General features: G+C 44.1%; 1 protein-coding gene across 2 annotated transcripts in view; it reads right to left on the reverse strand.

Annotated features, from left to right (window-relative positions):
• LOC124051680 (mucin-5AC) overlaps nt 1-14584 on the reverse strand; it is a 31433-nt gene that overhangs the window by 12311 nt on the left and 4538 nt on the right. Inside the window, exons 2-3 of one of the 2 annotated variants that reach the window (XM_046375279.1) lie at nt 8539-12286; nt 6254-6325 (exon numbers count right to left, since the gene is read on the reverse strand). In XM_046375279.1, coding sequence (XP_046231235.1) covers nt 6254-6325; nt 8539-11510 — 3044 coding nt within the window. In that variant the 5' untranslated portion in view covers nt 11511-12286. Of the gene's footprint in view, nt 1-6253; nt 6329-8538; nt 12287-14584 lie in introns of both variants that reach the window. The other variant, XM_046375278.1, reaches the window with a different exon arrangement.

Genomic DNA, 14584 nt, shown 5'->3' on the forward strand with positions numbered 1-14584 from the left:
GTAAAGACAAACATCCCGCCGTGATTACAATCTCTATTCAAATAATGAGGAAACTAACCAAAATGATTTTTGTTGCCTAACCTTTACCACACACAGAACACTGGATGTGAATCTGGTCTCTAACTGCTGTACGTTGTATGCCCACCATCCACCTCAACAAAAACCCCCGCTAAGTCACGTAGCACGTTCTGCTCTTGAACATAATCCAGGCAGCAACAGCTACAAAATGTTAATTGGAAGAAACAACTCTCTGTGTGCTGTTAGGGGCTGAGCGGGCAGTGTAGGTTGCTTCTTAGAGCTGTTTGAGTGATGACATCTGCCTACTATGGCTGAAAATGATGCTACAGTAAAGTTTTGGGGGCAATAAGCTGAAAAGAACTGCAATTTGGGTTGCTGTAGGTTCATCACTACGAGTGCAAACCCTTTCACTTGTCACTTGGATTATAAAAATACAGAGTACACAGGAAGTTAGGGAAAGAATGTGGTTAATGTAAGGCAACAATTGGGATGGTCTTGCATGAGAGTTGGACTCGCTACAGGCCCATCCACCACCCTGACGTATGGGACACACTACTTTCTGAACACCCTGAACTTCAGCAGAATAATTACACAATAGTAAACATAATTTCTACAGATGCACGATACATTTTAGACTGAAAAATGTTCAACCAGATGGAGGACTTCCTGTCGTGAACATCAACCTCTTGTCCGTGAGTAAATTGCTTGTTTTTTTCTCCGCTTGTTTGGCAGTTTTTATAGCTCTGGAAAAAACTACACCTTAGCCTTTCTTACCCACAGGTGATGCTTAAAGTGCAGGTTATAAACTTCTTTTTAAAGTATACAATTGTGAAATGATTGGGTATCAGCCATAAGAAGCAGTATCGGCTGAAAAAAATCCATATGGTACATCCCTAATAATTTCTACAAACACTGGGCTGCCTGTTTTTTAAAAAATACTTTTTCATACTTTTTTATTTTTTGTTATTAATACACACACACACACACACAGCTTTTTCTGTCACTGCAATACATTTTGCTGTTTCATCTTTTGCTCGTTGCTTCAAACACGGATGCACATTCACTCTTTTCCTTTCTCTTAACCTCTGTGGATTCCTGGGAATTAATTTTAAACTCTATCTGGTCACGTCTTTTCCCTCCCTGTTATGATAATGGCAGAGAACTGTCAATGTTTAATGAATGGCTGGAGGCTGGATACAGGTTCCAAAATATCCTTGTGACCGTGAACATGGGAAGTTCATCTATAATTTGCTCACACATTGCCGTGTTTCATGGAAGCTCAGCTAAATGTGCGAACACTGAGGCACACATTTCTTTCGGACAAGTTTCTGCTCATTTGCACACTGCATGTATAGTGCAGATGTTGGTTTCCCTGAATAAAACTGTACACAGAAACAGGTTCTGGTTCATTTGGACCGTGGAAGGGAAAGCAAAGCTGCCCGGGCAATCTCTGCTACTCACTTCCTCTCTGATGCCGCACTCTCACCTCTTTCCTGCTGCTCCTATACCCAATCCAGAGTTTGCACCATTTCTCCTCATCCCCATTTAGGTGTGAAATGTATTTATATTCAAAGCGCAGAAAAACGAAGAAATGGGGGGCCTCTTTCTGATGTCTGTGGAGTAGCATATTCCTCTGGATAAAACCCGGACAATGAGGAGCTGTCAGTAGCTATGAGCCAACGTTGGAGCTGTGTGGAGAGTATTTGAAATGGACTGCTATGCCCTTCTGGGCCACATGAGAAAGTGAATCAAAGGCGGTGAAAGGTAGTGTGAGCCCAAGCTGAGAAGTAGCACTCTGGAGACAGGGAAGTAGACAGAAACACATTATGGAGGGCAGGAGTAGTGTGAATGAGGGCTCCATGCACCACAGCCCACAGCTCTTAACCACCGCCTTGAGTGACAGCAAAGACACTACGAATTGTTCCGACTAGATTGTGCACTTTAGAGCACAAATTCTCCATATTACCTTGACTCAGATGCGCAAACAACCCTTATTTCCCCATATGCTCTTTAAAACCTTTCAATGCAATCAATGGTGTCTCTCAGAAACCTCATTAGGCTACATTGTACTGCCTGTTTAACCATGCAAGACATGCAGCACGGCTCCATCATGGGGATCTATGGGACAAACGTGTCTGGCAGCCGTCCTTCACCCACAGCGAGCCAACAGTGAGATGCCTCCACGTCTCCTTTAACACTATTATTACTTTTTAAAATCTTTTAAAGCCACTGTGATTAACTTTTAATGCGAATGAATATTTCACTGCACACTAGAGTAAGGCATTTGTTTAAAAAAGTAGAGAGGAAGGAAGGTGGAGGAGTGAATGAGGGATACATGGTGAGAGGGGGAAAAAAAAGATATTAAGATGCATGAAGAGTCATCCCAAACTTCCTTCCCTGTGCCCAGTCTCCTGAGTCTCTTATATGCTCCACCAGCTCACTCCGTGGTCTGGTCTATCGCAATCGAAGGACAGCGTGCGAATATCCAGCCTTGTCATGCGATGTTGTGTCACTGGAGATGTGCGTCAGGAAGCGCTGATTCATGATGGGTGTGTGGTGAGAATGGCGCGTGATGAGTTGTTACTGTAGGCGCTGTCACAAAATGTTCGTCTCAAGCCCTCCCAATGGATCAGTCTGTGGCCTTCGTCTTACGAGTCTTGGAAGATGAAATCCTCCAACATAGCACCGCCACCATGACTGGCATGCATATGCATATCACTGATGTGAAGAAGCATTCATTGACAAATAGGATGCTTAAAGGAGTCAGCACAGAGAGGAAACAATACAAATGTGAAACTGGGCCACAGTGCAGATATCAAACACGAGTGGCATCCCCACAGATCCGGCAGTAAAGAGGGAAAGAGCAAGAATGCTTCCTCAGCAACCTTTTTCTCAATTATCTGCTGTTCGGTGAAGGCGATGACGGATTGTGTTTGAGGAAAAAAAAAAAAAAACAACTCTTAGCGGACTCATAGTTTAGCTGCAAACACACGGTCCAGAGAGTCATTAATCCATCTCAGAGTAGCAGCCCATCAAGCTCCTCCAGCGAAATGCCTGATCGAGCAACAGACAAGGCGGCAGCAGAGATAAAGCAGCAGAGTACAGATCTGATTAGGCTGCCGTCTCCGCACACTCCACAGGGATTAAGCACAACAGTTCCTTGTTAGACCTCCCCACTTTGTTCCATACATCCCATTTGCCATTAGCAAGAAAAAAAAAAGAGAGAAACTCCACTCGGTAATTAACATCCCTGCTCAGCCACAGAGTCAGGTCTACGTAATAACATGTAGTTAATGTGCCACTGGTGCTGGATAAATAACATCAGATACATTATGCATTATTCCTCCTGTAATGTGAGATGCTTAAAAGCCAGAACAAATGAAGTGCTTATTTATGAGTTTTGGGCGGGTACAAAGTGTTCACAATGTTACGTTCTGTGGCCACAAGTATCTGCATTTGCATTATAAAATTTTATAGTACAAACACACACATGTGGCATAACAGTTTGCGCTTAGCTAACATATTAATGTTGTTTTTGTTTTAGCTGAAACACACTAAAATACTCGGTCAGTTGATCACAGCAGCTTTGACAGATCTGAGGTCAGATTTTTAGAGGCCTTTTGGGCGAGGACATATATTTTATTTTCATTTTTCAAAATAAATTCCCGTCTGAGCTTTTCGACTTGATTGATACTGTGTGGTGTGCTGAGTTGTGCTTTTCTTTAAGAGCTAAGACTTCCCCTTCAAGAGGCTTTTTTAATTGATGGAATCTGTCCTGTCAGATTTTATGGCTTTCCCATCACTCACTCCTTTTCAGGCTTCCCTTTATCTTTCCTCTCCTCCAACACCTTTCTCTCTATCGCTGCCAGATTGTCTCTTTAAACTCAGCTCAACTTCAGCCTCAAAGAAAAGAAAATCTCTTCCCCTTTCAAAGCGGGAAAATCCTCTTGTCACACATGAAAGAAGCATGTCAACTTGACAGGTCGATTGAGTGATAAGACCTCATCTGACCATAAAACAGCGCCGAACGCTGTAATATTGAGTTTAATAATTCAGATCATCCACAGAGGAGAAAAACACATGATGTTACAGTACAGCACACCAGAACGATAATTTATCTTGTGTCATATTACCCTCTCAGTAAAGTCCTCATCTGTATTTCTTATTCCCTTTCTTCACGATGACGAACTACGGCTGCTTCATATGACATTCCTGAGCCGTAACAAACACTGTAATATTCTAATCTTTCAAGATGAAGCTGCATTTAGTTTCTGAATGAATCGTTTTCTTTATGTGCTTCTTCTCCCTCTGCTCTTATTCTCTCTCGTTCTATTTCTAAATCGCAGATCTTTTCTCACAAATCTTTTTATTTTTTGCTTTCTGCGCTCTTATCCTCTTTCTTCTTGTCCTCTCCCACTGCCTTTCTTGTCCTTCTCCTCCTCTATGTTTCTTCCTTGAGGAGGTTTGCACACACGCTGTAAATAAATTAAAAATGACCAGATTAGGATAATAGTTTGATTGAATCATTTATGTGGGTTACAGTAACTCAACCTCAGAAATAATATCATTTGTCTGATAATCAGGTTAGTCTCGAGGATGTGCTGTAGCTACAGGAAACACCTTATTAGAGTCACGGAATAATAAATAATAAATGAGTGAGTAGGTGAGTACACACCATCAAATCACTGGAAGCGATTGGTCTAAGGTGTATACGCGCCACATTTCACAGCTCCAGTCCACAATTAAAAAGACTGATGATGAATCTTGGCCTGTTAATTGGGTTCTGCTTTCAGATTTACTACATAATTTGACTAATATAACCCCTCTAAGGTGCTTACATGAAAGTTTAATAATCAGAGCGCTGCACGTAATGAGTTCCTGAGACTTCTTCATCATCAGCAAGATCAATAATTACCTGGCAAACCTAGTGTATACAAACCGGCACATGTTACATGCCTTCTAATAGATTGTCAGAGAAATGCATTCATCAGTTCAGTTCATTCAGATCAGTTTCACAAAGCTGGTTGTTGTGTTAATATTTAGAAAGGTCCAATAGGTTTACTGTCATCTAATATATTATTGCATCGTGGTATTGTAAATGAACAGTGAAAAGTAGAGGGTGAAGGTGGAGAAAAGTAGAATTTCACACTTTGCGTACTGCGGAGCAACATCAGATAAAAAGCATTCCCGGTCCTGATCAGCTGTTTACCTGTCAGTGTTTTTTGATCATTACACAACTTTTTCAGTGTTTTGCTGCTCCTGTACTAACCTGTTTGAAACATATTGCTGGCATCACTTTTTATCACGTTTTAAGAAAAATCAGGGTTGTGTGTGAAAATTTTATTTCATGTTTTTGCTTTTTCTGTCGAGAGATTAAAAACCCCTCACCTCAATTAAAAAAAAACAAATTTTCTGGTAAATTTTCGATGTGTCACACTTCACTGGGTTAATCCAGTGATAATCAAATCATATTCCTGCATGTAAAATTTCTTTTCCTCTCTCTCTGCACTGCATATTTTTCGTCTGCAGCTGCAAGATTCGCTTATTCTACTTAACAAGCCTTGTTTTTCTTTTTTTTGGAATTCTGACATTTACAACTAAGAGACCGGGATTTCAATTTCATAGCAATCCACACTTTTCTTTTTGCCTTTCTTCACCCTCCTGTAAAGTGTGAAATCCTGTTTGTTAATTGATTGATTTCAATTCAAATCTCAGAGCGGAATGATTATGCAGTAACTCTGCGTGTGTGTTTGTGTGTATCTGACACTGTGTGCATCTGTGTGTGTAAAAGGGAGATAAGAAGAGTCGAAAAATGACAAGAGTCGAGGAGGAGGGAGGTGGGCACACGGGTGCACAACTTAAATCTGTGTTGTTGTTCACCTCATTAAATCTAAGAGGGGGAGCATGAGTGTGTGTGTGTGTGTGTGTGTGTGTGTGTGTGTGTGTGTGTGTGATAAACCTCTTATAACTGTGTTCAGTGATCAAACCCGCAAGCGGTGTTGGTGTGCAATGAGTGGCCATACTTAAAGGGCTGCATCTGTCTGTGCCGTCACACAGAGCAGAACGACAATCTTACCAAGCCATAAAACTCAACTCCCAAAACTGATGTGATTCGAAATGACAGCGTGATGCACATAACCGTGCGCCGAGACACGCACTGCACTGTCAGTGCTCACATGTAATAACAAGTGATAAATATGCAGAAATTCACATGTGGACGCATCCGTTCACATACCTGTAGATGATGCAGGCACAGTCCCTGCAGGTCCCACAGTTCTCAATGTCCTGTCCGGTCCTGTAGGAATGTCTTCTGTTGAAAAGCACAGAGATGACATATCAGGGGTAAAAGAGTGACATTTTTTGTGTGTGTTTGTGTGTTTATGGTAAGACATTTATCATTTCCTTTTTCAAACTGAATTTCTGGCACACACTTCCCTGCAAATATACCAATATCCTCTCTGAAATCACCCCTGATAATTTTTTAATGAACGATACCCCTTCCAACAGGCGCGGGCTGTTACATAAACCATGAGTCACTATATTACTCCAGGCCTAAAATAATGCTTATGAGGTAAAAGTCAAGTCTGCATGCATTAGCCCCATCACTGAGCTCTTACACACGAGATATGTCACTTTATGAGACAGAAGGCCGTGCAGTCACATGTTCAAATGTCTGGAAAATATAGTAATGGCATTAGGGTTAACAGTGTGATTTGGATTAGGCTGCTCAGATATCAGTCAAGGCTTTCCATGGATTCACAGACACACATCCATCCATGTCTATCGTTTCCTATCCAAGAGTTTTCTCGTCCCTGCATCGTGTACTATTTTGGTGTGATAAGGCGGGAGAAATTACTAAGCAGCTTACAATGTAGGAAGCAGATTAATTAAAGACTTGATGAGAATGGTAAAGGGTTTACACTAAGAGGCATGGCAGCATATGAAACCACCAACATGATGACAGCCAAATGCTGATTCCTATCTATCCCTGTCTGCTGCATGTATGCATATGGAACGAGCTGCTGCAAAAGGGGTGAACACCAAACTCCCAAAGTGCTCCCTGTGGTTTGACACCACATAAATTTGTGAGTGAGATCGAGAGTTACACGACTGACAAGAGACTTCCCAAAAATAATTAAAGCCGCTCCCCTGCCTCCTGTCTGTTACTCACCCTGCTGTTTTAGCCACTTCTGCCTCTCTTGTCTCCTCATTCTCACCAAATTTACATTGTGTTCTGTCCACACAGCTTTGTTGCCCGAGTATTTACAATGCTTATAATGCTGGGATTGGCTATAAATAGAGGAACTGCATCACAGCGAGGCTTAGGCACAACAACCATAATATTCACAGCACATGATGCAGTGAGGTTATTACTGCTGGGTTGTGTATTCCCCTTTTTGAAGAATAATCTGCCTAATACAACCCACTTGTCTACTCCATTCTAGCAGAGAGGAGTGCAAGGCTATGATCACATCATCATGTCTACCCCTCATTTGTTTTTCTCTGAAGGGAACTAGATTCTTAGTTGAGAAATTAACTGTCTGGGATTAAAACGGCAGGCGCTTAGGCTACATGCTGACATTTACTTCCCAGGTCTCCAAAATACCAGGCACTCATAATTTACATTGTCCCGGCTTTCTTTCTTTCTTTCTTTCAAGAGTTAAAGAGTTAAAGAGCGGTGGACTGAAAGTTAAAGTTGACCACAGTTTACCTGTTGGTTTTTCACACCACTCTTGCCCCTGGGCGGACAGCCCCTGTTAGCCCTGGGTTTACGGCTCCATTAGCCTACGGCTTCCAGTCATTTCACATTTACAACTTCAAATGTGGGATAGCTCCTCTCTTGGCTCAGGGCTTTCACACTTCATTTAAACCTAGACAAAGCCCTTTCAGAACTCTTGATTTAACCCTGGGGTATGCAGCATTTCACACTACTGCTAACGTTATACCTTTGAACACCACCTAGGACAGTGTGATCCTGGGTCATCTGCCCTACCATGTGAAACACCTGGGAGTCATTTTTAATAGGAGTGAAAACAATCCAATCAAGTAAAAAAGCAAAACAACAAAAAATCCCCAATAAACAAGAAGTTGGGAGGAGGGAGCATTTCTTCAGGTACCCATGAGACATCTTTATATTAAAGAGATATTGGATACCCGAAAGTTATGACTCCATTTTTTTGTCATGATGTTTGTGTTACATCATAATCCTTTTTTGGGGGGAGATTATGATGCCCCCTGACACCACTGTGTCAGAGGGCTGACCATATTCAAGTGAATAAAAGGACTTTTTTGATGCAGGTTGGTCTAAACGTGGCCTTTGGTCAACACCAGGGCTAATTAAAGGAGTTGGAGAACAGGAGTAGAGGACAATTAAAACAGTTGGTATTGGTATAACTTTATACTAATATAATAATAGTAGTAATAGTAATAGCAATAAGTTAATAGTCAATATTGAGGCATTACCTTTTCATTCTTGTAATATAAACAGAACTGTTCAACCGAAATAAAGCATTGGCTCACCCGTCTCTCTCGGCTTCTTTCTTCTCAAGGTCTTGAATGACATCCAGTAGAACCTTAATGGTGTTCTGGCTGGTCTCCAGAACCCCTTCCAGGCTGTGCAGTTGGTTCTGCAGGCTGCGAATATCATGTAGGGGTCCATTAGGACTCAGCAGCTTTTCTGTCACCCTGGATGGGTCCAGTTTACACCTGGCCCCAGACACCAGCCCTCCCAGAATTTCTTGGACTTGTCTTAGTGTGTCAGCCTGAGTGGCAGACAGGGGCCCAGCTGTAGGTCGCTCCCCCGAAGCAGCGCAGCCCCTGGCTCCAGAGCAACCCTGCTGGTTTGGAGGGAGTGGGTGTTGGCTGTTGGGGGTGTTGGGCCTGGAATTGGCTCCTGAGCAGAGCATTTTGTGTAGTGCCCCAAGCTGAGCCTGGGCTGAGCTGAGACAGCTGGGTTTAAAACAGGCCTTGGCGGGAGAGGAGGAGGAGGACTGTTTCTCTCCCTTCATCACAGCAACTGGTGGAGTTTGAGCTCTGTGCTTCAGAGAGCTGGCTCTCTCACAAAGCTTGGGTGAGTCTGTACATTTTACATCTTCCTTTTTCTCATCCATGTCTTTATCTTTCTTAATGGCCTTGCTGTCTGCCCTGAGCATGGGTGTTCGGATTGTAGGACCTGGTGGATCACTTCCCTTTTTGCGTGGTGTGTAGGGTGGAGGTGGTGGGGGAGGAGGTGGAAGTCGAATGCCCCTCTTATCCTGAGCATTGTAGGGGGCCTGAGAGGGGGGGGTGTATGGTGGCGCAGCACGAAATGTGGAAGAGTACAAAGGAACAGCTTTAGTTGGTGTTGCACACAGCTGTGTATTTGGAACAGTGGACGCATATGTTTTCACAAGTGGAGGCGGAGAAGTGCAAGATTTCATTCTGGGGACTGGAGAGGCGTAAGGGGTAATTCCTGTGTTAGCAGCAGAGGTATTTTGCAGAGCTTGACATGGGATGTTGCAATGAGATACAGTTTGTATGAGAGTGGCATAAGAAGGTGACGTAGAGTTTTGTTGAAGGCCATGGGGACCAATTGGATGTGTGGTAGAGTAGTATGATATGGAGGTGCAAGACAGGGCAGTTTGAGTTGAAAATGTGCAGGGTGTTAGATTTGTAGGAGGTGTAACATTTGTGGCATTATGTGGTGGTTGGTGTGTAACATTTGGAACAGTGGTTGGATGTATGGTAGGATCAGAGGGAGTCGCACTAGGGGTTGTCGTTGGGGTAGGGGTGGAACAGGTCAGGGCAATTGATGGTACTACATTTGAGATAGGGGAGGTACAGTTTTGGGTGGGGCAAGGTGGTGCAGTTGAGGAAGGACTGGAGCAGACCGTAGCTGTGTTGGGGGTTGTTGGTGGTGACACAACTGTATAATAGGGAATGGGGTGTTGGACGGTAGTACAAGCAGAAGTAGAGGAAGGAATGGACAGTTCTGTCGGTGGAGGTGGGGTGGTGCAAGCTGGCTTGGCTGGAGAGGAGAGGGGTCGCTTAGAGCAGTGTTCAGGGGTCTGTGTTGGTGCACTTGTGGTTGGGGGAGAGGTACAGTAAGGCACAGTAGTTATTTGAGTGTCAAGAGGGTCTTGATTCGTAGTTGGGGGTGCAGGACTCTCAGATTGAACTGGCATTGAGCTGGATGATGCTGGCGGAGGTGGGGAAGCACAAGGGCTGCAAGTTTGTGTCTGCGTAGTGCAAGGCTGATGATTTGCAGGAGAGTGACAAGATGAGTCTGTTTGTATTTCAGTGGTGCACTGTTCAGCATTTGGAGGTAGGGTTGGACAAGAGTGGATTGTTTGAATTTGAGTTCTGCGTTGTTTGTCACTCAAAGGTGAAGAGTGATGCTGACTGTCTGTTTGACTTTGGGCGGTGCAATACTTTGAAGTTAAAGGTGTGGTGGAGCTCTCAGTTTGAACTTGAGTGGTACAGAGTTTGGTATTTGAGGGTTGTGGGGATGGACTGGGGCTTTCGGTCTGAGTGAGTGTGGTACAGTAGTGCACTTCCTTCCCAGGATCACTTGTCGTCCTATTCAGCCGCTTTCTCCTCCTCACCACAGAAGGAGTGCTGCTTCCCTGACGCTTAGGGCCATCTCGACAGGATACAGAGGAAAAATGGCATGGCTCAATGTTATGAAGAACCGAAGGGGGGCAGCTGTGCCTTGAGTTTTTTACAACACTAACTGCTGATTTGATTTCTGTCCTGGAGGCTTTAGACCTCCGTTCTACCACAGTTCGATCCCCAGGCCCAGGAGGACCATTCTGATCCTTGGATCCAGGCAACAACACATGGTTATGCGAAACATACTCATCTTGAGAGTCATGTTCATCATCCCCATCCACACCCACTGAGTCCCCAAGGCTGTGGCTACGTGAATGTGTTGAAGAGAGAGACTGGGGCTTTTTCAGGCATGGGGAGGTTTGAATTGCTGTGCTGGTGCTCGTACTGGGCCTGCGTGTCATTGGCAAAGTTAGGGAGTTAGTCTGAGGTGGTGCCCAGCATCGACGTGTAGGACCTGGCGTCAGTGGATGAGGAGGGGCCCTGGCTAAGAAAGCAGCCACCACCTCTATAGTACTTGCCATGTCCCCACGCACAGCTCCCACCACAGAGGTTTGGCCAGGCAGACCCTCAGCTCGTGGCCCATCCCTGTTAATCCATGGCTGGGGGGACCTACTGCTGTGTTTGCGAAGAGGATGTGGGCTGTCACAATCTGTGGCAGGCCTCTGATGGCTATTGTTTTCTCCTGTTCCACTGTTGCCACTGCTGCTGCTGCCATCCTCCAGGTCTTTAAAACGGACCTGATGGGTGCGGTTGCGGCGCCGCTTGAGGCGGCTCTCAATATCTGGGGAGTCTCGATTGAGCAGCACAGAGCGCACAGTCATTGTCCCGGGCAACTTGTCTGCCAAGGTGCTCTTGCCGTTGGTTTGGCCTGTGAGCAAGTGACTGGGCTCTTTGCTCACCATTGCTCTTGTCTCTCTCGCTCACCCAACATCCACAGGCAGTTTGATGTTGTGAAGGCCTAGTTGTGTTAGTGCGTCAACAAGGAAAGCGATCTCCGCTTTACTATGTACTCATTGTAACAGTGAGAGATCTGTACAAATGATTGACTGAGTTCCAGTTTCATCACAGAGCAGATATAGCTGTTATAGCTGTGTGCAGCTGCTCAGGTAATCCCAAATCTGTACACCAACTAAGATTGTCCTCTAGAAAGGATTGATTACCATATTCAAGGTCTTCAAGGTGTAGTAATATTAAACACAGCGAATAAACTTTATGGGTCTCTACTCATACCTTCGTACAAAAATAAATATATGCAGCATCAAATTTTCTTTAAAATGAGCTTGTGAGAAGTGTCCATATGGCTCCATGTCTTCTGAAAACTTATTCCCATTTCTCTTTAACTTTCCAGGGAGATGAACTCTTGATGAGGCTTGGGAGGTTACTGTCAAATAAACAGGAGGGAAGGGAGTTCAGAGTGTCCATCCTTTCTGTGTCCATCACATTGGCTACTTGTCTCCTTGGCAGACCATCCCTCTCCACCTGCTTTGTCCCATGGGCCCTCAGGAGATTGGATGGCCAAAGTATAGGATGGGCCTTCCTGTTTCTCTATAAACGGCTATCTGTTTCACTGTGTTTTGTTCTCCCTACCTTCCTTTTGATTCATCTCCCTCAGTTTCTTTCTTTTCTAAGCTCTTCTCTCAGTGACTCATTCTCTCATGGTTGAAGACAGCGTGAGCTCCTAAAGAGAGCAGAGAGACAAAGAAAGAAAGAAAGGAGTAAGAGACTGTAGTTGTTTCCACATTATTGCATTTTCATGGAAACGCCATGTGCTTGCTCCTTAGGATAATGAGGAAGATATAAGATAGGCAGCCATATTAAAAATGCATGAGAGCTGGGGTCAACACAGAGTGAAAAAAGAAGACATCATTTCAGAAAAAGTAATGAAAGGATGTAGGTGGGAAGAGAAAAAGAGAGTATAGGAAAAACACAAGCTATATCATCAACAGTGGAAGAATATCCACCTAAAACAAGTGAAAACAGATTGTAATTAAGGCCTATTCACACTGGCTGAAGGGTACACTTATGGTTTATGCGTATTTGATATTCCTCTCTCTATGACTTCCTTTTAAACGTAATGTCTGTCTTTTCTACCAGCGATTACGAACCTTGTTGTTAAAAGAAGCCGTGCTGTTGGTAGTAGTAGCAGTACTATTAGTATCCAGTATTATTCCTGCTCATGGGGGCACGGTCTGGCTGTTATCGCATTCCTCGTATGCGTGTGTCTTACAGATTTTCCTTTTCCGCCATGTTTAACAGTCTGTGGCCCTGTTATCAGTCCTTGATGATCTGCCATGGTGACATCCTTTCTGATTCATCTGGTCACTGTGTGACAGTCTGTCTGCCTTGCTGTATTTAGTAGTATGTTCTCGTCACTCTGATTCTGCGGTCTGTTTTTGACGATCTATGGCCTTGATTCGTATATATATCACTTCCATTTCCTGTCTGTGCCACTGGCAGTGAGGCGTGATGCTGTCGTTTGCCTTACACGATCTATGGATCTGCAACTTGTTATCTCCTGGTGATTGCCTCTGACACTGACAGGCCCGGGCTAATTCTGTGTGCGAGTGTGACTAGCCGTTACTCTGTTCCCCTCTCTTCTGTGGGAGGGGTAATTAGTGACTCCTTCTCAGCTCCCAGGTTATTTAGGGAGAGAGATACCCGAGGGGCTGCCACTTTTATTTACGTCCACTGTTTTCCTCTCTTTTTTCTCCGGCTCTGAAGAGGAGGATCTTTGTTACAACCACACCCCATCTGTCAGCCTCTTTAAAAACAGGGTTATTAGGATAAATTGTGATTAAAGTCACAGCAGACAGGATCCTTCGGGGGAAATAGTCAACCATACGGACTTAAATATATTAAAGGATTTTGAAACAAACTACAGGATTCGCTCTCATTTTACTTTCTTATTGCTGCAGAGTATACAGATGCGCTGTTTAACTGCCGTGAGATGTATCACCCGGGGTTACAGTACACTGAGGAGGACTGAATTCTACACTGTAGAGGCTAAAAAAAACAACCAAAAGCACAGATATATCTATAGCGTTATTCTGCTGCTTTGATCTACACTGCCCGTTTGACCTTGATGATTTTCTTTCCTCTTCCCCCTGGATGAAATCATGTTTCCACTCCTCCTATTTTTCATTAATATCCCATTTCACTCCGCTTGTCGGTCTTCCTACACATCTCTTGGAAAAGCACTCTACTTTTTACATTCACCCTGACAGATTTTCCTCTGAGTTTCATCCATCCGTCGCAGGACCATTACCCTTACTCATTCTGTGGGGTGTCATCTCGATCCTACCTTCTTTCTGTCTCTTTTCCATCTGGCCCCTCTCATGTTTTTTCTTTTTTCACCCCTGTCCTTCAGCTCTTCCATCCTTCCTCCCCTCCACCACCACTTGCTGTTATCTCTCCCACTGACTCTTTTTGTCCCACATCCCTACTGTTCCTCCCTCTCGATCTGCAAACTACCCTTGGATCAAAATTTACGCTGACAGTTTAATGAATCCAGACCGTCTTAATGCTGCATGGGCTCACTCCTGTGGCTGAGGCCAGCTCTTTCCCACATGTGACATTTTCATGTTGAGTGTTATTGGCAGACAAGAGATAAATCACCGGGCAGGAGGAGGAAGGTGTGCAACGGCATAATGTCAGCAAGGGTCATAACTCTTTGCAGTTATTATTTAAGATTTACTACAGTCTCATTGCTAGCTGCCTACCTCTCTGAGGAGGCTTCACTGTGAATATCGGCTTCTATCCTTTTCCCTGTGTGTGTGTGTGTGTGTGTGTGCACGCGCATGCACGCATGTGTGTGGTTTTATGGCTGTATATGTGTGTGTGAGATGATAATGCTAAGGTCACATCTGATCTCCCTGTGCTGACTCTGAGAAACATATCTGATGCATTCAAAATACAAGGAGCCAAGACTCTGGTTGCGCAGATCTAATAATATTCTGAGCCTGAGTCTTTCAGGGAT

Source organism: Scatophagus argus, chromosome 20 (assembly GCF_020382885.2).
Source record: "Scatophagus argus isolate fScaArg1 chromosome 20, fScaArg1.pri, whole genome shotgun sequence".
NCBI classification, from domain to species: Eukaryota; Metazoa; Chordata; class Actinopteri; family Scatophagidae; genus Scatophagus; species Scatophagus argus.